Consider the following 26,473-nt stretch of genomic DNA (forward strand, 5'->3'; position numbering starts at 1 on the left):
TTTGTTGCAGAAGGTGGAAGGCATATGATGCAGGGAATTGCAAGAAGAGAAAAGATGGTCTCATGGTTAAGGCAGCTGAATGTTGTCCTACAGAAGTGAATTCTATACCTGCCTCTGACATAGAGTTTCTATGTGATTCTGGATGCGTCAATTACACCAATATTTCCACATGTCAATTTTGTGTTCCCCATTTTCTTGATGGCCAACCTGAAACACCTGGGGTTGGATTTGCAAAAGTTCCGAGACCTCACAACTGCAACTGAAGTCGATTGGAGCTGTGGTCTAAACAAATTAAGTACTATAAAATGACAAGTTCTCTGATAAAATTATGCCCTACACTTCTCAAACTGGGCACCCAATAACTCATTGACACAATTAACTATTTTAGCTTTAATCTCTGTGTCTCACTTTGCCACGTGTAACATGGGAATAATACCTCTTCACATCACAGGGTTGTTGTGAAGATAAATTCATTAATGCTTGTTAAGAACTAAACTTCAGTGACAGCACCATAGAAAAGCCCACGAGGAAATAAATAATTCTTCATTCAGTACAAGGTGTGAACGATATGTAGAAAATATGGCAGGGGGCCACACACTGCATGATGAGGATAAAAAGGAACATTGAGCACTATTCACTGAATACCATCCAGCCTGCACCCTGAATGAAGAAAGGGTTTTGTGGGAAAATAGCATGTGATTATGTAACTAAAGACTAACATAATGCATATACACTGGGCCTGAATTAAAGTTGAACAGGCAGCCATACTTTTGGCACTTCCTAACTTTTGAGTGCTTGAATTTGCCACCTTAACATTTTTTTATTGTAGCTTTTTTGGATGTAATCTATTAAACATTGAATCCTGCTTAGCCTATGGACTCAGTATTTTATGACAACAAACTCCATATCTTAATACTTAATTTATATGAATTTATAAGTAAATTATCAATGTGCATTGTGCAAAAAATATAAAAACAAAAACTGGAAAAAAACTTTTCTTTTTAGTGGTTTTAAATTACTTATCTTTCAACTTTATTTGCTTGTTTTGTGTTTTGAGAGGGTGAACAAGAGTGCCTGATTTATTTTCTTTTCCCTATCCATTATTTTATATACCTCTATTATACCCTTTCTTATTGTCTCCTCTTTTTGTTCTAACACTTTCTTTCTTTCTTTCTTCATGGTGAAATCTTTTCATGCCTCTAACTGTTTTCGTTACTCATTTAGGAAGCCCTTCTATTTCTTATCTGAGACAGGGTGATCAGAACTGAGCATAGTATTCCAGGTGAGCATGCACTATTGGTTTGTATAATGGCATTATGGGACCCTGGAAGACCTAGAAGCAGCTCTGACTCTGAGGTAGCCCACCTGGGGCTACAGACCCTGGAAGCCTGGGCTGCGAAGGAGCCATGATCTTGGGAGACAGAATTCATGAACTGGAAAATGGTAAGATTCCAAATTCAGCTTTTCAAGAACTGAGAGCAGAAGTGGGCGGGGGAGAGAAGAAGGGAGGCAAGCTGGGCCAAATAGACCGTGAGCAGCCCTCTGAAATCTGCCCCAATGACACAGATTTGAAAGGTAGGGGTATGTGTGTGTGTGTATGTGTGTGTTTATATGCATGCATATCCAAAATGATCCATCCTATCCTTTTGCCCTCTCCCCCCAAATTCAACAATCCTCCCTTCCCCCATCAAACGGTCTACATACTCCATGTTGGCTCAGCAGCTACAGGGTTAACAAACCAACTCTCTGCTTGCTCAGCCAGAGCTCACTGGCAGCCCCACAGCAGCTGTGAGGATAAAAGGGCTGCAACGCAAGAGAGAGTGGGGACTGCAGAGAGAGGCTCCCTCAAACATATCAGTGAGAAGCTGCCTGACAAACCAACCCACCAAAGATGGAGAAGCAGAATAAGAAGCTGGAGAAGACCACCAAGGTAGGAAGTAGCTCAGGGAACAGCATGGGACAGAAGAGAACTGGCTCTGGCTATTCAAAACAAGAGCCCTGAGCTGGAACTCAATGGTACAGGCGGAGCTGTGTTCTTCTACGTACCCCAGCCAGGGACTGTTAGAGAAAAGGTCCTAAACTGAGGAGAACTAGGGCTGTTTAGCACCTCTTGGAGCCACAGAACTTCTGCTTCCCTAGTATCCTAAATGAGACAGAGTCTACTGAGGACCCAACCAGGTGGGGTTGGCCCTTGACAAGGACTTGACAAATACAGTGGGGTGTGACAGCATAGGAGAGGATGGAGCCAGGTTGGCCTGGCTCACCATTCTGCTGCTAACAGATAAAGACCCCCATATTACACACACCTCTTATCCCAACATCGACAATCCATTCCTTATTGTCCTTTCTTGCCATTGCCAACATTCTCTCTGTCTCTCTTTCTCTCTCACTTGGAACTGGGAGTTGGACCAGGCTTCCCAACTTCCCATTCAATGTGGGCTGCTGCCACATTACATTATATTCATTTTGGGAAGAGGTTGGTAGTGCAGAAAATCCCAAGTATCTGTCAGACTGTTGGCGACAGGCAGCAGATATTCCATGATAAAGGAGGCCCCATGTGCTTGTGGTAGCTGAGTAATGGAGTACTAAGCTGTATTATACTTTTCAGCCACTAGATGGCACTGCATGCAATGAACCTCAGCCATACCTGCAGAGGTGATGTGTGTGGGGGGGGGGGAAATGCGGGGTCGCATGTCCCCCCAGATTTCTGTAAAAACAGAACTGCCCTTGCAGATATTGCTTTGCTCAGCCTGCCAGGGCAAGGGCTCTGTTCTTCTCACACTGCACCTCCCCCACAGGCGGCACTTTTCCACTTGCTCAGCCCCTCTCCCTGGCAGCTGGGCCCAGGTGGGGAGTGGAGGGGGGCAAGCCGCTACCACCTCCCCAGCCAGGCTCTTGCAGGCAGCTGCCCTGCTGTACAGAGGCAGTGACCCAGAGCAGCCACCCTCACCTGGGAGGAGAAGCAGCTCTGTCCTGCCTCCTCTACTCCCCGTCTGGGTCTGACCACTGGGGAGAGGGGCCAAGTAAGCGAGAAACATACTGAGGCAGAGGCACAGAGTGAGAAGGACAGAAACCCCTCTCCTCCAGTAGGTAACTCTGGTGGGGTGGAGAGAGTGCAGTGGCCCCAGCCTGGGCGCGGAGTTGCTGGGGAAGACACTGGGAACAAGTTCCCTCTGCTCAACCCGAATTAGGGGCATTGCCTGTGCCCCACATCCCCTCCCGCTACCTCCGGATGGGCCCAGGCCATCCCAGAGGTATGTGCTCCCAGTTCCTATGGTCCAAGCGTCTCAGGAGCCTGAGGGATTAGCTACCTTGCTCCAGGGAGGTGGGGTGGAAGGTTCCTCCCAGAGGTAATGCATGAGTTGGTCACATGCACCGCATCCCCCATTATCATCAAGTACAGGTCATCTCTGCTGGCACAGCATTGAATGATCTTATGCTGAACACATCTGATGTATATAAGCAAGCTCTGTAGCCACTCCATATCTGGTGCAGAATAACATGATGTGGTGCCAGGAATAAATTTAGAACAGGAACAGCAACAAAGGTTGGAAGATTTCATGAACGTTCCATTCTTCAATGTCCCAGAGAACTTTAGTTTTGAAAAGCCTCCACAATGGACAGCGCAATGGAAACAATATTTTGAATTGCTACCAAGCTTCACAAAGAAACTCGACATATACAGATATCACCTTTAATTAATGCTATGGGGAAGCAAACAGAGCATATCTTTAAATCTGTTGGCTTTACTGATGACTGTCACAAAGATGACTATGAAAGGGTTCTGGCTGTGTTTGCTGCATACATTATACCTAAGAGATATATGGTTTATGAAAGTCCATGTTTTCATCAGGGAATTAAAAAAACATAAGAACATAAGAATGGCCATACTGGGTCAGACCAAATGTCTATCTAGCCTAGTATCCTGTCTTCTGACAGTGACCAGTGCCAGGTGCCCCAGAGAGAATGCACAGAACAGGTAATCATCAAGTGATCCATCCCCTGATGCCCATTCCCAACTTTTGGCAAACAGAGGCTAGGGACATCATCCCTGCCCATCCTGGCTAATGGCCATTGATGGACCTATCTTCCATGAATTTATCTAGTTCTTTTTTAAACCCTGTTGTAGTCTTGGTCTTCACAACATCCTCTGGCAAGTAGTTCCACAGGTTGACTGTGCATTGTGTGAAGAAATACTTCCTTTTGTTTGTTTTAAACCTGCTGACTATTAATTTCATTTGGTGACTCCCAGTTCTTGTGTTATGAGAAGGAGTAAAGAACACTTCCATATTTACTTTCTCCACACCCGTCATGATTTTATAGACCTCTATCATATCCCCCCTTAGTTGTCTCTTTTCCAAGATGAAAAGTCCTAATCTTATTAATCACTCCTCCTGCGGAAGCTGTTTCATACTCTTAATAATTTTTGTTGGCCTTTTCTGAAACTTCTCTAATTCCAGTATATCTTTTCTGAGATGGGGCAACCACATCTGCACGCAGCATACTCCCAACTATACATATAAAATAATGGGGTCTAAATTAGCTGTTACCATTCAAGAAAGATCTTGGAGTCATTGTGGATAATTCTCTGAAAACATCCCTTCAATGTGCAGTGGCAGTCAAAAAAGCTAACAGAATGTTGGGAATAATTAAGAATGGGGTAGTGTGGCAGAACACCAGCTTTGCCTCGGGGGGTCCTGCACTTCTAGGCGGTTAGGGTTTGCCATGACCCTCAATGTAGCCTCTCTACCCTCCTAGAGGCAAGGGTTACAGCTTAGTGAGCTACCTTCATCATTGGCCAGTCAACGGGTTTGGTGTAAGAACCCTCTTTAGTCCCTGTCTTCCTTCTCAGGGAGCGTTTGTGTAGAGGTGGGGGACGGGGGGGGGGGGAGTTGGGAGGAACCCCACCCCACCTCTTCTCTGGGTTCCAGCCCAGGGACCCCAATTGGCAGTGGCACTGGTAATTAATTAATGGAGATATCCTATCTCCTAGAACTGGAAGGGACCTTGAAAGGTCCAACCCCCTGCCTTCGCTAGCAGGACTAAGTACTGATTTTGCCCCAGATTCCTAAGTAGCCCCCTCAAGGATTAAACTCACAACCTGGGTTTAGCAGGCCAATACTCAAACCACTGAGCTATCCCTCCCCCATAGGTAATTTTCCTATACTACCAGAGCTATAGCCCTTCCCTGGGCTACTTCCCCAAATGGCCCCTCCTAGAACCCTCCTCGGTACCTGATCACACTTGTTCTCCCGGCTCTTTTAGTGCGCACCTTCTTTTTCCCAGTCTTCCCACAACACACTTTCTTACTCCCAGCTCCTACTTGAAGGGGCTTCCTTTTAAACTAGTCCCAGACAGTTCTAAATGGGCTTCAGGTGATCTGATTAGCCTGTTTCCCTTGATTGCTTCTAATCAGTTCTTAATTGGCTCCAGGTGTCTTACGGAGTCTGCCTGACTTAATTGCTTCTAGCACCTTCCTGACTACTCTGGGGAGCCTCTGCTCCCACTCAGGAAACAGAAAACTATTCATCCAGTGTGTTTTCCTTCTTCCAGACTCCTGCACCCAACCGGTCTGGGTCTGTCACATATCTCTCCCCCCCGCTCAACACCAAGGTGTTGGGCAGCTTGGGATGCCACACAGTGCACACGTGACAAACCATCGGCACTGCTATGGTGACTCCCTGCTTTGTGTTGCATGTGGAATTGGAAAGGTTGGAGGGACAAGAACCACATGGTTACCCTGGAGTTCTTCTCCTTGTTTCGCTGCATCCATTTAAGAGGGGCATGGTCAGTTAGGAGGACAAATCCACGCCCAAGCAGGTAGTAACATAACGCTTCCATGGCCCATTTAATAGCAAGGCACTCCCTCTAAACCACTGCATATTTTTGTTCCCTCGGAAGGAGTTTCCTGCTGACGTAGAGTATTGGGTGCTCCTCCTCCCCGTCCATCTGCAACAGGACAGCCCCTAACCCCAGCTCGGATGCATCTGTTTGTATGATGAATTCCTTGGTTAAATCTGGGGCAATCGATACAGGGTTACTGCAGAGGGCAGTCTATAGGTCCACGAATACCCTCTTTGCTGCGTCGGACCATCTGACTGGATCAGGACCATAGGCCTTCACTAAGTCTGTTAGGGGACTTGCCCTTGTGGCAAAATGGGGGATGAAATGCCAGTAATACCCCAGCACCCCTAGGAATGCTTGGACCTGCTTCTTACAAGTCGGCTGGGGTCAATTTTGGATGGCCTTTAACGTATTCAGTTGGGGTTTTACCAGATCTTTTCCTACCATGTAGCTAAGATATTTGGCCTCCGTGAATCCTATGGCGCACTTGACAGGGTCTGCCATAAGGCCAGCTCACCTGAAGGAATCAAGGACTGCCCCCACCTTCTTCAAGTGGATTACCCAGTCTGGGGTATGAATAACCACGTCATCCAAGTCGGCCACAGCATAGCTGGCATGGGGGCATAATAGCTTGTCCATGAGGCAATGAAAGGTAGCTGGGGCCCAATGTAATCCAAAAGGGAGAACCGTATATTGGAAAAGACCCTCTGGTGTAGAGAACGCCATCTTTTCCTTCACATCTTCAGCTAGGGGAATCTGCCAGTACCCCTTTGTCAAGTCTAGAGTCATCAAATACCAGGCATTACTCAGATGGTCCACTAGTTCATCTATGCAGGGTATGGGGTATGCATTGAACTGGGCTATCTCGTTTAGTCGACGGAAGTAATTGCAGAACCTTGTGGTGCCATCAGGTTTGGGCACCAGAACTATCGGGCTGGACCACTGACTGTGATTCTTCGATGATTCCCATCTCCACTTGCCCTTTGCGAAAAGGGCTGCTAACAGGGAGTTTCGCCAGGGAGTTCTCCAGGTGAAGAAGGAGCAAAAATGGGATGCTTGGGGTAAGTGGCTGTCTGTAGTGTGTGTTTGTGGGTTACTTGCTGTGTGCTGAGCTTGTGTTTGTCTGTCTGTCTGTTTGTTTGTTTGAAGGACCACGTGCGGTGGCTGGCAGTTGGAAGCTGTGAGCTTCAAAGTAAGGTTTAAAAGCTAGAAGCCTCTGTTAATTGGCTAAGCCTTAGTCAGCAGGCAGGGCTATCAAGAAGGCCAGGGCTTTATAAAGCAGTGAGCAAGCAACCAGGGAGCTTTGCGAAGAGGGCTGCTAACAAGGAGTTTCGCAAGGGAGTTTGGAAGGGGAGTGGGAAGGGGGCAAGGTTCACTTGCCATTCTTTAAAACCTATAAACTAAACTATATTCAAAATTTCTTGATTTAAACAAAACCCTTTCATTAACCTAGGTAGCTGCAGGAGAGAATTCAGGCAGAAGCCCAGCAGCAGAGTGGGGGCTATCCAGTTTATTGCACTGAATGCAGCATGTATGATTACCTGCCCTGTGGGTGGGTGGCGTATGTGTGCATTCAGTTTAAGGAGCTCCTGGCCCTCAGAGACCATTATTCAGGCTTTGGAGGCCAGAGTGGCGGATCTGGAGGAGCTAAGGGAGGCAGAGAGGTATGTTGATGAGACTTTCCAGGACACTGTAGATTTGTCCCACCTCCGGTCAGACAGCCCTGCACTGTTGAGGAGGATGAAAGGCCCAGGGAAGTAGAGCAGTCAACGGGAGCAAAGGGAAACCTTCCCATAGTTGGGACCCTCCTTCCAGATGGTGTTGGGGTACCCTCTCACACTGAGGTTACCTCTCCGGGGGAGGGAACTCCAGTCATTAGGAAAAGGCAGGTGTTAGTAATGGGAGATTTGATCATTAGAAACATAGATAGCTGGGTTTGTGATGACTGGGAGAACCATATGGTGACTAGCCTACCTGGTGCGAAGGCTGCGGATCTCTCGAGGCATTTAGATAGACTTATGTGTAGTGCTGGGGAGGAGTCGGTGGTCGTGGTACATGTAGGTACCAATAACATAGGGAAGGGTAGGAGAGACCTCCTGGAGATCAAATTTAGGCTGCTAGGGAAGAGACTGAAATCCAGGACCTCTATGGTGGCATTCTCAGAAATGCTTCCAGTTCCACGCGCAGGACCAGGTAGGCAGGCAGAGCTTCAGAGTCTCAATGCATGGATGAGACGATGGTGTAGAGAGGAGGGGTTTAGATTTATTAGGAACTGGGGAAACTTTGAGGATAGGTGGAGCCTATGCGGGATGGATGGGCTCCACCTAAACCAAAGTGGAACCAGACTGCTGGCACTTAACATTAAAAAGGTTGCAGAGCAGTTTTTAAACTAAGAGATGGGGGAAAGCCGATTGCTGCAGAGGATCGGACAGAGACTTCTCTTAGAGGAGAGTCTATTGAAAGAGATTCTCTAGGTTTTAGTCAGGAGGAGAAGATGGAAGAGGATAAAGTAGGGGCCAGATCAGACAAGAAACTTTCACATAAAAAAGAATCCAACACATCAGAAAAGGGCAAACAAGTAAACAGTGACAAGTTTTTAAAGTGCTTGTACACAAATGCTAGAAGTCTAAATAATAAGATGGGTGAACTAGAGTGCCTTGTGTTAAAGGAGGATATTTATATAATAGGCATCACAGAAACCTGGTGGAATGAGGACAATCAATGGGACACAATCATTCGGGGTACAAAATATATCGAAAGGACAGAACAGGTCGTGCGGGTGAGTGGGTGGAGGGGGTGGGAATGGCACTATATGTGAAAGAAAATGTATCAAATAAAGTAAAAATCTTAAGTGAATCCACATGTTCCATAGAATCTCTATGGATAGTAATTTCGTGCTCTAATAAGAATATAACATTAGGGATCGATTAGCGACCACCTGACCAGGAAAGTGATAGTGATGAAATGCTAAGGGAAATTAAAGAGGCTATCAAAATTAAAAACTCCATAATAGTGGGGGATTTCAATTATCTGGGAACATGTCACCTCAGGACGAAATGCAGAGACAAAATTTCTTGATACTTTAAATGACTGCTTCTTGGAGCAGCTGGTACGGGAACCCACAAGGGAAGAGGCAACTCTCGATTTAGTCCTGAATGGAGAGCAGGAGCTGGTCTAAGAGGTAACTATAACAGGACCGCTTGGAAATAGTGACAATAATATAATAACATTTAACATTCCTGTGGTGGGAAGAATACCTCAACAGCCCAACACTGTGGCATTTAATTTCAGAAAGGGGAACTATGCAAAAATGAGGGGGTTAGTTAAACAGAAATTAAAAGGTACAGTGACTAGAGTGAAATCATTGCAAGCTGCATGGACACTTTTCAAAGACACCATAATAGAGGCCCAACTTAAATGTATACCCCAAATTTAAAAACACAGTAAAAGAACTGAAAAAGAGCCATGTAAAAGAAGCAGTGAGAGATAAAAAGGCATCCTTTAAAAAGTGGAAGTCAAATCCTAGTGAGGTAAGTAGAAAGGAGAATAAATACTGCCAAATTAAGTGTAAAAATGTAATAAGAAAAGCCAAAAAGGAGTTTGAAGAACAGCTACCCAAAAACTCAAAAGGTAATAATAAAATGTTTTTTAAGTACATCAGAAGCAGGAAGCCTGCTAAACAACCAGTAGGGCCCCTGGACGATCGATATACAAAAGGAGCACTTAAAGATGATAAAGTCATTGCGGAGAAAGTATATGAATTCTTTGCTTCAGTCTTCATGGCTGAGGATGTTAGGGAGATTCCCAAACCTGAGCCGGCTTTTGTAGGTGACAAATCTGAGGAATTGTCACAGATTGAGGTGTCACTAGAGTAGGTTTTGGAATTAATTGATAAACTTAACAGTAACAAGTCACCGGGACCAGATGGCATTCACCCAAAAGTTCTGAAAGAACTCAAATGTGAAATTGCAGACCTATGAACTATGGTTTGCCCTTTAAATCAGCTTCTGTACCCAATGGCTGGAAGATAACTAATGTAACAGCAATATTTAAAAAGGGCTCTAGAGGTGATCCCGGCAATTACAGACCGGTAAGTCTAACATCAGTACCAGGCAAATTAGTTGAAACAATAGTAAAGAATAAAATTGTCAGACACATAGAAGAGCATAAATTGTTGGGAAAAAGTCAACATGATTTCTGTAAAGGGAAATCATGTCTTACTAATCTATTAGAGTTCTTTGAAGGGGGTCAACAAACATGTGGACAAGGGGGATCCAGTGGATCATAGTGTACTTAGATTTCCAGAAAACCTTTGACAAGGTCCCTCACCAAAGGTTCTTACGTAAATTAAGTTGTCATGGGATAAGAGGGAAGATCCTTTCATGGATAGAGAATTGGTTAAAAGACATGGAACAAAAAGTAGGAATAAATAGTAAATTTTCAGAATGGAGAGGGGTAACTAGTGGTGTTCCCCAAGGGTCAGTCCTAGGACCAATCCTATTCAACTTATTCATAAATGATCTGGAGAAAGGGGTAAAAAGTGAGGTGGCAAAGTTTGCAGATGATACTAAACTGCTCAAGATAGTTAAGACCAAAGCAGACTGTGAAGAACTTCAAAAAGTTCTCACAAAACTAAGTGATTGGGCAACAAAATAGCAAATTAAATTTAATGCGGATAAATGTAAAGTAATGCACATTTGGAAAAAATAACCCCAACTATACATACAATATGATGGGGGCTAATTTAGCTACAACTAATCAGGAAAAAGATCTTGGAGTCATTGTGGATAGTTCTCTGAAGATGTCCATGCAGTGTGCAGCAGCGGTCAAAAAAGCAAACAGGATGTTAGGAATCATTAAAAAGGGGATAGAGATAAAATGGAGAATATCTTATTGCCCTTATTTAAATCCATGGTACGCCCACATCTTGAATACTGCGTAAGATGTGGTCTCCTCATCTCAAAAAAGATATACTGCCATTAGAAAAGGTTCAGAGAAGGGCAACTAAAATGATTAGGGGTTTGGAACAAGTCCCATATGAGGAGAGATTAAAGAGGGTAGGACTTTTCAGCTTGGAAAAGAGGAGACTAAGGAGGGATATGATAGAGATATATAAAATCATGAGTGGTGTGGAGAAAGCAAATAAGGAAAAGTTATTTACTTGTTCCCATAATATAAGAACTAGGGGCCACCAAATGAAATTAATGGGCAGCAGGTTTAAAACAAATAAAAGGAAGTTCTTCTTCACACAGCGCACAGTCAACTTGTGGAACTCCATGCCTGAGGAGGTTGTGAAGGCTAGGACTATAACAGGGTTTAAAAGAGAACTGGATAAATTCATGGAGGTTAAGTCCATTAATGGCTATTAGCCTGGATGGGTAAGGAATGGTGTCCCTAACCTCTGTTTGTCAGAGGATGGTGATGGATGGCAGGAGAGAGATCACTTGATCATTACCTGTTAGGTTCACTCCATCTGGGGCACCTGGTACTGGCCACTGTCGGTAGACAGGATACTGGGCTGGATCGACCTTTGGTCTGACCCAGTACGGCCATTCTTATGTTTACTTCTGCTTTTATTTCCTCCCTTTTGGCTGCTGGTATCTGGTTTGGCCTCACTGTTACTCTGGCCCCAAGGTTCATGATGATGTGGTGATATGTCTCAGTTGTGCGACCTGGCTTTGTCAAGAATACATCTTGGTTCTGGATGATCATCTCAAATACCTCCTTCTTTTGGACTGGTGTTAAATTGGGAGACACCCTCACCTGTTCAGGGGTTCTGACCACTGGGTGCAGGTCTTCTTGAACAGCTGTGCATGCCTCTCGGGCATGCCAGGGTTTCAGAAGGTTGACATGGTATATTTGGTCTAGTTTTCGACGTCCCAGTTGTTGCACCTTGTAATTTACTCCCCCCATGGGTTCAACTATTTCGTAGGGTCCTTGCCACTGGGCCAATAGCTTACTTTCTGTCATGGATACCAGTACCATTACTAGGTCGCCGGCTTGAAACCGCCAAACTTTGCCTTGATGGTTGTAGTAAGCTCACTGGACCTCTTGGGCCTTTTCTAGGTGCTCTCTCACTATGGGAGTGACCCAGGCTATCCGGTCCCTCATTTGTAGCACATGCTCTATTACGTTCTTCCCCTCACTGGGTTCCTCCTCCCAAATTTCCTTGGCTATGTCCAAGATGCCTCGGGGTGGCATCCATAACAATAGCTCAAAGGGGGAGAATCCAGTGGAAGATTGGGGAACCTCACAGATGGTGAACATGAGGTACGGTAGCAGGTCGTCCCAATCTTTCCCATCCTTGCTTACCACCTTTTTTATCATGGCCTTGAGAGTCTGGTTAATCTTTCCACCAGACCATCGGTTTGTGAGTGGTAAACTGAGGTCTGCAGGGTCTGGACATGGAGTAAGGAACACAGTTCCTTCATTAGCTTGGACATGAACGGTGTTCCTTGGTCCGTGAGGATTTCTTTTGGTAGTCCTCCCCGGACAAAGATTTCCACAAGTTCTTTGGCAATGCTCTTGGAGGCTGTTTTTCATAGGAGGACAGCTTCTGGATACCGTTACGTAGTCTAGGATGACAAGCATACACTGGTGGCCTCAAATCGTCTTCTCTAGTGGCCTCACTAGATCCAGGGCGATCTGCTCAAATGGAACTTCGATGATCGGCAGAGGTACCAAAGGGGCTCTTAGATGTGGACGAGGGCTGTGCAACTGATATTTGGGACAGGAGGTGCAGTACTGCCGGACATTCTCATGTACCCCCAGCCAGAAGAACCTGAGCAAGATTTGTGCCTGGGTTTTCTCTGCCCCCGGGTGTCCTCCAAAAAAGGTGACCCGGGTTTAATATTGCCCTCTGGTGTTTCCAGGGTACTAGGAGCTGGTGTACCTCTTGCTCTTGCATGCACATGACCCGGTACAGGAGGCCCTTCTTGATTATGAAGTATGGCCCAGGCCCTTGAGTTTTTCCCACTATGGATGCCCCATATATCTTGGCCACTTCTTTCTTGGTGCTCTCATACCTTGAGTCTTCCACCTGGTCAGAAAGTCGTCCTCCGGGGACTTATCAACTGGAACTCAGAGGGATATTCTTCTACCCTCTCAGCCGCCTCTGTGGGGTTGGGATTGGAACCAGTTTCTGAACCTTCCTGCGTCTCGGGGTCCTTCATTTTAGTATCCCATGTCTGCCTGCCTATACAGGTGGCCCTTTGTCCTTGTAGCAGGATTCGGGTACCCAAGGCCTTGGCAGCCCTTCTTTCCCTTTTGGTCTTCCAGCCTCTCCTGGTGGTGGGGAATAGTTCCTGGGATACTTACGTGAACATTGGGGGAGAACATTCTGCTGTGGACGCCTCCCTCTGTAGCTCCTCTTCCTCCCACCTCTTCAGTGGGAGCAAGTTTCCAAACCCAGGAAAATCTCTTCCGATGAGCATGGGATAGGGGAGGTGTGGGACCACCCCTACTTTCGCCCTAGTGACATTTCCCTGAACTTCTACCTTTACTGGTATGATGGGGTAGCAGCTAACAGTCCCATGGACACGTTACCCCTGTACGTTTAGCCTGCGTTAACTGGCTGCGCTTTACTGGTTTACCTGAGATCAAGGTGGTAGCTCTCCTGGAGTCTATGAGCACCATGGTTTCTACCCCATCCACTTTTACTGCCCTTGTATATTTGTGTGGGGTGACTGTGACCCCCACAAGGTTGAGGAGGGAGCATGAGCCACTCCAGACCCCGAGATTACACTGAATGGGCTCTTCGAGGTTGGGGCACTGGGCCGCTATGTGACCCAGCTCCCCACACCACTAACACCTATAGTTACTTCTCCTGTCCCTGGGTTAGGAGGTTTAGCCTCGGGGTTTCCCCCACCCAAGCCATTCATGTCCTCCTGGATTCCCATTTGGTCTTCGGCCTCCCTCTTCTTACACCTAGGGGTCCCCGGGTGTCTGGTCACCTGAACCCCTGGGGTTGGTGTTGGTCACTGCCTTGTACGGGGCCTTCCCTAGGTAGATGAGTCAATTCTCTGGCCATCAATTGTCTCTCTACCAGCACGATTGTTTCGTCATAGGTGGACGGGTCGTGCTAGCCTACTCATGCATGAAGGTCTAGCGGGAGGGTTGGGGGGAACCAGAGCAGGCAGCAGCGAATTTCAGGAGGCGCAAAAGGAGTGAAGCTGCCATAGTGGCAACAGTGCAGAGATGCAGCTGAGTTTTGGGGACTGTGTGGCAGTGGGGAACAATGGCCTTTCCTGGGCTCCTGCTGGCAATTTAAAATGAAACCTCTCCACATTCCTAGGCTGTACCCAGGACTGGAAGCACACCAGACTTCTAGCCAGTCAGAGAAACTAGCTCACTGGGCTAGTGCCTAGTTGCATGATGGCCAGTACAGGCCTGAGGAGAATGAGAGAGTTGTCAAAGGAGAGGAGGAACACTGCAGCATTTGGCCACTTTTGCATCCAAAACCTGTAACATTATACCAGAAGAAGAGAAAAGGTTGTCATCTCAGGGCTGGATTAAAGCATAGGGACTTTAGGCCCAGGCTTAGGGCTGTGGCTGCTAAACTAATGTGATTATATCAGAATCTGAGTTTTCACTTAAAAAAATAAAAGTTTCTAACCCTTGTGATTGTTAAGAAAAACTTGAAAACATGTCCCAAGTGTAACAGAAGAGTGGTTCACACTAACCCCCCACTTCGGACTAAGGTACACAAATTCAGCTACGTTAATAACGTAGCTGAATTCGAAGTACCTTAGTCCGAACTTATCGCGGGTCCAGATGCGGCAGGCAGGCTCCCCCGTCGATGCCGCATACTCCTCTCGCTGAGCTGGAGTACCGGCGTCGACGGCAAGCACTTCCGGGATCGATCCCAGAAGATCGATCACTTACATCCGGACCAGGAAGTAAGTATAGACGTACCCTGACACAGAAACATCTACCTGAGTGTGCAGGTAGCCTGAACTAATACATCAGAGGAGTGAGCTGCCCATCTGAGTTGTGTGTGTGGCAGGAAGAGAAGAGTATAGTGGGCCTGGCTCTTATATCCAAGCACCTACATCCTGGCTTCTGCTGTCACTCCTGACTGAGAGAAGGAAGCCCCATGCTCCTACTCCTACCATATGGGGTGGGAAGTGAGGGGTAGAAAACACCTGCTACCACTCCTGTTTCTCTAGAAAGTGGGCTTCTGCTGTCACTCTTAGAGGGGAGAAAGGGACCCCCTGCTACCCTGGGGTGGGGAGCAGGGTCATAATTGGAGGAGAGAGGGGCCCAGTGCTGCCTTAATCCAACCCTCCATAAACTTGTTATATTATGGGTGTGGGATTAAAAGAATAGCAAAGAAAGAGTTGCTAACAGTTTCCTTACTATTCTCCGTTAGCCTTCTACTTAAATCTATTTTTTCGTATGCGAAGGATTCCTGTTCCCCCAAACTTTTTTTTTAAAATTACATTTAAAACTCTGACAAACACCAATAGGAATAAGTCACTCAAGAGATAGCATTAGTTGGCTATTTAATACATTTTCTGATAGTGGAAGACACTCTGCTCACAACTGACCAGAATGTGCACCTATTAAAGGATATCTTGTGACTTACTGGTAAATTACTTGTCTCAAATATGAGATGACTGATAATCTAACCCAGGGAGTTAAAATATGAAAAACCCTGTAATATTAAACCAAATAAACGACATGACTGAACTGAAATAAGTTTTGAGGGGGAAAAAATCTTAATAGGGAAATGACTGTGCTGGTAAACTATTATGTTACTAGGTGAAAGTCAACGAACTGCACCCATACAACAGCATAAAGTGTAAAGCAAAAAATAGCTGAGAACCTGAAAACTGGACAGTAATAGACTGTGCATCCCAGTGATGACTGAACGTGGTGATATGATAAACAAAAAAGAGCTTTCAACCATACTTGTAGATGTTTCCATCTCTTCACACTGTTTCAATAGACATGTAGGCTTCAGAGTGTCACACAGACAGAAAGACAATCTTGGAATTATGTAGATTATTTGTATTATAACAACACCTGTGGCCCAATGGGATAAAGGCTCCATTGTGCTAATGAGGCTACATAAATATGTACCAATCCATCTCAGTCGTTAATATTAAAGAAAAATATGCTTACCACAGGATCCACACTTAACGCGATAGCCATGGATAGGACCTTTTGATTGGTTTTGGGGTACTTTCCAGCTAAATGATATACTCGTGGAAGTACTATTTTCCTTTTTAGGTTTCTCAAGTTTCTCTGGTTCTGTTTAGAAAATTGGGAAAGAGAGAGAGGGAATAACTCTGTTTTAATGAAGAAAACATTATTTTTCAAATGATAACTAGCTCATTAATTAAGGAGAAAATTTGCAATAAAAAGCCTAGTATACTCTTGCTTTTCAAAAAGTATCTGATGGAATTAAGATTTCATCGGACTATAATATAAGAGTCTGGCGGGAGCTACTTGAGAATACTACTACATACTGTCAATTAAACTTTAATTCACTTTACACAAATACTAATATAGTGCAACCAAAAGGTATAGAAATTGAATAGTTTAACACACAACCATTGAGGGCTAATCATAGTGGGGGACTGGTAGCACTGTCTATTATTGAGGGTGCCTGACACTTCTCATTATAAGACCCATTATACAACTTTGTCAAACTTTGACCCTTTGGGATGAAATTTTCTATGATGGGTTTCTGCCTCATGCTGATTTTTTTAAAATTTTGGTCAAAACAGTTCAGCCATTTCTGAGAATGAGACTATAGAAAAACATGTTACTTTGTCCATGTTAAAAAATTCTGGTGACCTTTTCTTTGATCAGCTCTACTGCCCCTTGCTTTGGAGAAAAGACTTGCTGGATAATCCTGCAGTACATACCCCAGAGGAAATCAATGGTGGCACAGGGATAATTTTGCCATATCATACCAGCAAGAAACAAGGAGTGGGATTGCTGCCACCAAGCAACCTGCCTGGATGAGGCAACATGTCTTGCAAGCAGAATTGGACTGTGAGGTTGCTGCTAGACTTCTGATCCAGGTTCTCTCTTCAGGAGGAAGGCCACTATCAGCCATGACAGTGAGGGAACAGCGGAGGATCCCAGGGACACTAAAGAGAAAGGAACCCTCTAGGCCACAGGGTTCAGTTGCGGTGCCCAAGAAAGCTGGAGGTAGAAGAACTGAATCCAGGGGAAGGTCCTCATGTTGGGTCTAGTGCTAAAGAGGAGAGGCCTGGAGCAAAGGGTTTCCCAACTATAGGGAAGGAGGGCCCAGCTATGAGAACTGTTCATCCTTTAGTATTTTTCTCCTGTAGTCAGGAAGGCCATGTGTACCATTTTTGCCTCACCATGATACAGTAAAAGCTGTGTTATCTGGCACTTTATCAACCGGAAAGCTCTTTTAACCCGCATTTCTGATATTTCCCCATACAAATTTTCAATCTAGTAACCGAGACTACAATTCTGCATTCTACTTTTATGCAAAAGAGGCAGAAGACAAGTAAGCAAGCTGATATCAGGGATTTATTCAAAAAAGCAGCTTCCAGGGTGTGTCATAGGTTCATTACAGATTCAGCGCAATCACCTGCACCTTCTACATCTACAATGATAATTGATGTTGATAATGATGACCCTGAGGCACTGCAAGATCCTGAAGTGCCTTCTGAATCATCAAAGATTAAATTATGTTTAGGATAGTTTTAGTGTTAAGTGTATTTTTAATGATCCGGGTGTACGCCATGCGCTGCCCATAGTGATAAGTAGTGTCATAAGATAACCTACTGTGTAGAAAACTTTACTTGTATACACCTAAGTGTTTCAAGAAACCAACCACTCTGTAGTGCAGTACTACTACTGGATTGGTGAGTACCTGTATAATTTATTCATTTATACTTTATTCATTTTATTGTATTCTAATTCTTTGAAAATTGGTATTCCATTGGTAAGTATAACTCTTAATTAACCAGAATTTTTGATTAACCAGCACCCTCATTCCCCCAACATGCCGGATAACAAAATGTTTATTGTATATGATTATGCCTGAACCTGCACCTCAGCGGCCAAGAAGTGTCCCATGGGTCCAGAAGGTTACATGACGACACAGTGAATGGAGCAGAAGTTCTAGGTCTGATGCACTTGGCTCTAGCCAGATGTTTGTGCAGAAACAGCTGATGCATCCTGAGATTTGGCAGGTGGAAAAGTGTCTGCACATAGGCTGTATCCATAGGGACATCCAGCAATCAGAATTAGGTTATCTATAGGAAACCAGGACACAGCTATTACTAGACATTTATTCCGGCAGTGCTGGGTTAGGACTGGAGTCCCATAGCCACTCTTTGGTGAAGGCAATTTGGATAGGCTCAGAGCCAAGTGCCAATATCTGGGCTAATATTCTGGGGTGTAATAACAGGAGTATATCATGTAAGACACAGGAGGTAATTGTCCTGCTTTTCTTGGCACTGGTGAGGCCTCAGCTGAAATACCATGTCCAGTTTTGGATGCCACACTTTAATAAAGATGTGGACAAACTGGGGAGAGTCCAGAGGAAAGCTACAAAAATGATAAAAGGTTTAGAAAACAAGATTTATGAGGAAAGGTTAAAAAAAACTGGGTGTGTTTAGTGATTAGAAAAGAAAACTGAGGAAACCTGATAAGTCTTCAAATATATTAGGGCTGTTACAAGATGATGGTGGTCAATTGTATTTCATGCCTATCAAGAGTAGGGCAACAAGTAATTGGCTTAATCTGCAGCAAGGATAATTTAGGTTATATATTTGGAAAACCTTTCTAGCTGTAAGGATAGAAAAGTATTGGAATAGGTTATTAAGGGAGGTTATCGTGTCCTGATTTTTATGGTGAGAGATTATTAAGAACAGGTTGGACAAACACCTGTCAGGTCCTTGTTCCTGCCTCAGTGCAGGGTGATGGACTAAATGACCTCTCAAGGACTCTTTCAGCCCTATATTTCTATGATTCTAGAAATTAAAGACTCATAGACGTTAAGATCAGAAGGGACCATTGTATCATCTAGTCTGATCTCCTGCACATTGCAGGCCACAGAACCTCAACCACTCCTGAAATAGACCCCTAACCTCCGGCGGGGTTACTGAAGTCTTCAAATCATGGTTTAAAGACTTCAAGTTACAGAGAATCCACTATTTACACTAATTTAAACCTGCAAATGACCCATGCCTCATGCTATAGAGGAAGGAAACCTCCCCCACCCCAGGGTCCTCTGCCAATCTGACCTGAGAGAAAATTCCTTTCTGACCCCAAATATGGCAGTCAGTACAATCCTGAGTATCTGGGCAAGACCCGCCAGGCAGATACCTGGGAAATAATTCTCTATAATAACTCAGAGCCCTCCCCATCTAGTGTCCAGCATGTGGGGGTTTTTGCTACTGTCAGTCACCGATGGCCACATGCCAGTGTAGGCAGTCCCATCAAACCATCCCCTCCATAAACTTATCAAGCTCAATCTTGAAGCCAGTTAGGTTTTTGGCCCCCACTGCTCCCCCTGGAAGGCAGTTCCCTAACTTCACCCCTGTGATGGTTAGAAACCTTCGCCTAATTTTGAACCTAAACTTGTGGATGGCCAGTTTATATCCATTTGTTCTTGTGTCCACATTGGTGTTTAACTTAAATAACTCCTCCCCCTCGCTGTTATTTATGCCGCTGGTATTTATAGAGAGCAATCACATCTCCCCTCAGCCTTCTTTTGGTTAGGCTAAACAAGCCAAGCTCTTTGTGTCTCCTCTTATAAAGTAGGTTTTCCATTCCTCAGATCCTCCTTGTAGCCCTTCTCTACACCTGTTCCAGTTTGAATTCATCTTTCTTAAACATGGGAGACCAAAATTGTACATACTATTCCAGATGAGGTCTCATCAGTGGCTTGTATAATGGTACTAACACTTCCGTGTCTCTACTAGGAATACCTTGCCTGTTGCATCCTAGGATTGCATTAGCCTTTTTCATGGCCACATCACATTGACAGCTCATAATCATTCTTTGAGCAACCAATATGCCCAGGTCTTTCTCCTTCAATTGATAAATCTCCAGCTTATATCAAAAATTCTTGTCGTTTGTCCCAAACTGCATGATCTTGCACTTTGCACTATTAAATTTCATCCAATTTCTATTACTCCAGTTTACAAGGTCATCCAGATCTTCTTGTATGATATCCCAGTCCTCCTTTGTATTGGCAATACCTCCCAACTTTATGTCATCTGCACATTTTATTAGCACACTCACTTTTTGTTCCAAGGTCAGTAACAAAAACTGTTAAATAAGATTGATCCCAAGACTGATCCCTGATAAACTCCACTAACAACCTCCCTCCAGCCTGACAGTTCACCTTTCAATATAACCTGTTATAGTCTCCCCTTTAACCAGTTCCTTATCCACATTTCAAATCTCATATTAATCCCCATCTTCTCCAATTTAATAATTTCCCATGTGGAATTGTATCAAATGCCTTACTGATATCCAGGTAGATTAGATCTACTGCATTTCCTTTGTCTAAAAAATCAGTTATCTTCTCAAAGAAGGAGATCATGTTGGTCTGGCACAATCTACCTTTTGTAAAATCACGTTGTATTTTATCCCAATTACCGTTCACCTCTATGTCCATAACTACTCCCTCTTTCAAAATTTGTTCCAAGACCTTGCATACAATAGAGGTCAAACTAACAGGCCTGCAGTTTCTTGGATCACTTTTTTCACCTTTCTTAAAAATAGGCCTAGCACATAGGCCTAATCACAAAGCCCCTTGGTTCCTCTCCTACTCTTTAATACCCGTGTTGATCATATTGAGGTATAACTGGTAGGACACCTACAGCCCTATGCTAGCAGCTGCCACTATATCTTAGTAATAATTGATTATGCCACTCAGTACTCTGAAGCTGTGGGCTTATGGTCTATGTTGTCACATGCAGTAGCCAACTAATTGCTCCTCTAAGTTTGATGCCTATTTCAGGCCTGAGGTGGTTGAAATGTTGGACAACCTAGCGAAGGGCAAATTTATAACTATCCTCAACCTCACCAAGGGATGCTGGCAAATACCATAGGTTCAGAGACTGAGGAGGAGACAGTATGTGTCACGCCTTTCAGACTGTACCAAATGCAGGCCCTTCTATTTGGGCTCCAGCTACATTTCAGCATTTAACAGAGAAGGTGCTCCATATTTATCAGCCTTAAACTGCAGCCTACTTGGACAATGTGATAGTCTATTCAACCCCTTCGTCAGAACATCACAAGAGAGCTGGTGCAATCTCTTGGGATCAAGGGGAGGACTAACAGCTAACTCAGCTGTATTAGCTGCATGGAGATTAAATATGAGGATTACACCAGAAGTACTGGACAAGTCAAAACCAGTAGTTAGTAAAGTGAAGGCCCTACTAGATTCTCCATTTCCTGACACAAAATAGCAGATAATGGGGTTGGCTGGATAGTAACAACACTCCTGTCCCCAGTTTTCCATAACAATAACTGCCCAAGCCAATGTTTTGCTTGGCCCCAGAAAGTCCACTGGTTCTCCAACTTGTGTGGATGCTTTTGTGGAAAACACAAGTATCTGCTGCAGTGAACCTGTGCTATATGGTCAGGATTTCACAAAAAGAGTTAATCCTGCCAAAGGATACCTCTGAACTGTGGCTTAACATTCTTCTCTCCCAGGAGCTGGAAGAGGGAGAGCATTTATGTTATGCCATCTGCAGGAAACTGTTACCCAGAGAGACAAACTATTTGGTGATTAAGAGATCTGAGCTATAAAGTGGGTGGTAAAATGCCTTTTACTTTGGTCATCAACCATACTTCGTTGAAATGGCTGCAGACAATGAAGGAGACCAAACCTTGGCTGACATGATAGTCATCTTACTGTACAACTCCATGCCTTGACAATGCTCCATTAGATCAGACACAACCCATGAGAACATGATATTCTTTTTTCTGGGGGTTAGGGGAAAATTTACTGATCAAAGAGTGTGCTCTGGGGCACTTTTTCAAAGGTAAAGATGCTGCGCCAGTAAAGGATTAACAGGTCGTGGCTGGTCACATGGTTACTCAGGGCAGAGTATAAAAGGAACAGAGGCCGCTCTGCCACCCTAGGCAAAAGTTCAGTGTGCCCTCCGCCTGCCCTTTGCATTTTCAATATTCTCACCAGAACAATGCTTTCTGTTATCAGAGGTTCCCAACTGGGGGAAGAGAAGGAAGGAGGAGGTGGGCATGTGGAAAACACATTTGACTTTCGAGGGAGGTATAGCAAGCCTTCTGGTGGTTTGGTGGTTGTGGTAGAAGTCGGGGGGCTAAGCATCAGGTCGCAGCGCCACTCACTCCAATTTGGTCCAACCGCCCCTCCATCATGAAAGGAGGACTGCAAGGCCAAATCTGAGTGAGTGGTGCTGCAATCCCATGCATTATCAGACATTCTCCCAGATATCTCCTGTCCTAGGCAGCTGCCTCGTTTGCCCCTAGTTAGAGTGACCCCTGTAAAGGAAAGAGAAGTTGGGTCAAAGGGCAAGGGTATACTCTCTCTACTCCTGACTGGTTGAAATAGGGAAAGCCTTTGGGGATTCCTGCCCACTGTTTTCTATTTGTTTGTTTTGTGAGCATTTTGTGGATAATAAACAAGCCCTGAAGAAAGGATATAAAAAAGCTCAAAGATTTATTTCCCTTACCTGGCTGGTGAAACTGCCTAGTACATCTTTAACATTCATTAAATATAAATAGAACATTTTCCTACCCAGTTATTAATTCCTTCTAAATATATAATTTTATGGTCAAATCTGTCCTCTTCAAGATTAATATCTCTGTGTTCTCCAACCCCTGCCTGTAAACACGGTCTCCTCTTTCACTACCGTTTGCTCCTTCTTCCAACTCTTTGAACACCATGCTGTCTGCTCCCTTCTCAAATCTATGGGATTTATACTATGCTAATATCATAGAATCTGGTTACCAGACTTGTAATATCCTTTATCCCTTCTCCACACATCCTTTTCCTCCCCCAGGAAATATAGCTGCTGTGAATAAAAAATGGATCTGTATCAGAAACATTAAAAAACAAAAAATTATACTCACTTCCATAATCTGTTGATACAGTAATGGTTTTCTGCGCAACCATGTTCTCAAAATAGTATATAGTCCCAGTGCATGTGTAGTCCTTGTTGGGTGATAAATTTGTCAGTATTCTCATATGTTCTGTAACGTTTTGGATATCTTCCCCTATGTTAAAATGCAAAGTTGCATTAATATTTTTTCATAAACCCAAAAATTCTAGTTAACATTTTTGGTGGGATTTTCAAAAGAGCTCAGCATTGGCCTAATTTGACATTGAAGGTTGACTTCAGCAGGGGCAGTGCTACATTAATGCTAAGTGCTTTTGAAAATCCCACCTTTAAATATTTTAATGTTTTACATTCATAATCTATTCCTTTTAATTTGATAGATATTAGATAAAAAACCTGTGATCAGTTTTCAAAAAGGGAGCTAAATACATGACTTGCACCACTTATTGTATTGTACCTCCTTCATTTAAGATTAAAGGCTCTGTTTTGGCTGTGGTGATTTACACACTTACCATTTCCCCCCCTATACATCTCCCCTGAGGTTAGAGGGGCATGTTCTAGTCAGTGTATCCTGCTCAAAGATTATCAAGATACACAATCATTTGTACACATCTTCCTTGGTGAAGAAAGTCTAGACATTATGAATGTGAATCTGGATTTCAAGTACAACCAATTATTTTCAAATATGACTTCCAAGGTGGTTTCTTTTTTCTTTGATTCACTCAACACTATGAATTAATTGACTAAACTGATAAAAATGTAATATAAATTGTACATGTAGCAAAATTTATGTTGTTTGTCAAAGTTGTCCAAAAAATTTGGCCCATCCAAAACAACAAATATAATTAAAGAGTTAAATTCTGGCCTTATTGAAGACAATGGGAGTTTTGCCATTGACTTCAAATGGGACTAGGATTACACCCATAGTATTCCATTAAAATCAAAGAAAACAATACAACAAAGATTTCCTTTAAAAATTGTTTAGTTAATATCAACTAAAATAAAAAATCAAAGCCCACTACACTACTCAAAATCTGGAAGTGTAGAGTCTACTAGAGGATTTTTCTCTAGTCTGTTTTCCATTTCAAGCATTATAATTTAGTCTGCATAACAGCTTTATCTTATCTTTTTTTAGAAGTTCCCCAATCCATCAACTAGCTTACCATGCAACTCACAGGAGAAATTAATAGAGCTGGTTGGGAAAATTCTGATTAAACATTTTTTCATCAGAATTTGTTGAAGTCAAACATTTTGCTGAAATGGTTTGATTTCAAGGAACTTCTGATGGAACTCAGGCAGGTTTTGAAACTAGGGTTACCATATTTTGTGCCTCCAAATGGAGGACACTCCACGGGCCCCCGGCCCCGCCCCCAGCCCCGCCCATGCCCCCGCCCCAACTCCACCCCCTCCCCAAAGTCTCCGCCCCCTCCCCTGCTTCCCGCGAACATTTAATTCGCGGGAAGCCTGAAGCAGGTAAGGGGGAGTGTGGGGGGAGGAGGCGCGGCCCAGGCTGGCCCCCGGCGGCTCCAGCCTGGGTCGGCTCGGGCCCTGGGGTGCCGGCCCCGGCCCCCGGCCGACCACCCCCGGCCCGCCCAGCACTGCCGGCCCCCGGCGGCCCAGCGCACCCCCCAGCTCCCAGCCCCGCGACTCCAGACCGGCCCCCCGGCCCCACGACCCCGGACCGGCTCCCGGCCCCGCGGGCGCGACCCCGGACCGGCTCCCGGCCCCGCGACCCCGGACGACCGGCTCCCGGCCCCGCGGACCCAGCCGACCGGCCCCGCGACCCCGGCCGACCCTCTTCTCATACTCTGTTTATGAGGGAATGTTTTACAGCCTGAGACTGACTGTCCCCAGGAACAATGGGGAGAGGCCAATGCTTCAGATCAGCCTGATTGACAGGGCGGGCAGGCTAATCAGAGAGTCAGGAGGCCGGGGGGGGTCCCGTCCTCGGTGTGAACTGGAATGGCCTGAGTCAGACAGAGTGGGGCCGAGCTAAGGAGAGAGCAGGGGCCCGAGCTGAGCTGCTGGAAGCAGAGCTGCAGCCCCAAAGCCAGAGCACGGCCCAGAGAGAGCAGAGCTGCCCTGGGAGGAGACCTGCAGCAACCAGAGCCAGAGGGGCCAGACAAGCAGCCAGGAAGCAGGTCAGAGCTGGGAGCAGAGTCACAGAAGCAGCCTGCAGAGCAGAGCTGTGCTGGGGGCAGAGCTGCAGCAACCAGAGCCAGAGAGGCCAGAGAAGCAGCCCAGGGAGCTGAAGGCAGAGCAGCAGCAGCAGCCGGGCTGAGGCAGAGTGGAGCTGGAGCTGGAGCCGGAGCAGTCCGGAGCTGGGGCTGGGGCAGTCCAGAGCCGTGTGCAGTCCGAGTGTGGTGAGCAGCTGGTGAGAGTGAGGGGGACCCTGGGCAGTGGGCCCAGCACAGGGAGACGCCTCAGCCAAGAGGCCTTGCAGGCCAGACTTGCAGGGGGATCATAATCCCGACTGGGCAGGGGCGACACTGGGAAGAAGGGTCCTGCCACCTAGAGCCTGAGAGCGTGTGGCCACCACCAGAGCAAGGGTCCAACCCACAGCGTCCCTGCAGCACAGACAGGGCCTGAGAAGCAGGCCTGGGACCTACAAGGAACAGACTGAACTGCCCTGACGTTCCAGAGACACTGTTTGTAATGTTCCCTGCCACAGAGCAGGGTGATGTGTTTTCCTTTAACCTTTCCCATTTTTCCTTATTCTTTTTTAAAATTAATTGTTAATTAAACAACTTGTATTTGCTTTAAATTGTATGAAATGATCAGTGGGTCAGGGAGGTGCCCAGTGCAGAGAGAGTACCCCGGAGTGGGGACACCCTAGCCCCTGTCCTGGGTGACTACAGCAGGGTTGGGAGTTGAGCCCCCCAGGAATCCTGGGCCCAGCCTTGTCGGGGTTTACGAGGACACTGCCAGACAGGAGAGTGGAAGGGGAGTCCTCAAGGGCAGGGAGGCCTCTGGGTAAAGGAAGTGGGAGCGAGGACTCAGATCCTTTCGCTAGCCCACTTCACCGGGGTAGTGCAGAAGCCAGGAAAGTTCCCCACAATAGCGGGACCATTCGCCCGCTTACACAGCCATAAAACTGACAAGAATTATGTCAATTTAAAGCACCAGATACCCAGGTTGTCAGCAGGGCCGGCTCCAGGCACCAGCTTGCCAAGCAGGTACTTGGGGCGGCCACTCCGGAGAGGGGCAGCACGTCCAGCTATTCGGTGACAATTTGGTGGATGGTCCCTCACTCCCGCTCGGAGTGAAGGACCTCCCACCAAATTGCCGCCACAAATTTCCATTGCTGCAGCCCACCTGGCAAGTAACTAGGCATCCTGGGGAGCATATTTCATTTCAGAATTGCCATTATTTTCATTGTTTCCAAAGTGAAAAATTGTGGAATTTCAGTTCTACCAAAATTTTCAAAGTTCTGGTTTTTGTCCCAGCCGAGGGTGAATTTTTTTCTGAAACTGAACTGAAATTTTGTTTCCCACTAGCTCTAGAAATTAATTATATCGGATGGGCTAATTTAGAAGACAGGGTCTCTATGTGACATTTTCTTTAAGTTCAAAGTTCAT

At 45.3% G+C, this 26,473-nt stretch overlaps 1 protein-coding gene across 8 annotated transcripts in view; it reads right to left on the reverse strand.

The window, feature by feature from the left end:
• The window catches only part of PTPRC (protein tyrosine phosphatase receptor type C), a 134,008-nt gene that overhangs the window by 39,396 nt on the left and 68,139 nt on the right, over window positions 1–26,473 (reverse strand). For all 8 annotated transcript variants that reach the window (XM_065554388.1, XM_065554385.1, XM_065554387.1 and 5 more), the window contains 2 exons: window positions 22,909–23,052; window positions 15,970–16,098 (listed from right to left, as the gene is read on the reverse strand). In XM_065554388.1, the coding sequence (XP_065410460.1) occupies window positions 15,970–16,098; window positions 22,909–23,052 (273 nt within the window). The remainder of the gene's footprint in view (window positions 1–15,969; window positions 16,099–22,908; window positions 23,053–26,473) is intronic.

The sequence above is a fragment of the Chrysemys picta genome, chromosome 8, assembly GCF_011386835.1.
Source record: "Chrysemys picta bellii isolate R12L10 chromosome 8, ASM1138683v2, whole genome shotgun sequence".
In the NCBI taxonomy this organism is placed as follows: domain Eukaryota; kingdom Metazoa; phylum Chordata; order Testudines; family Emydidae; genus Chrysemys; species Chrysemys picta.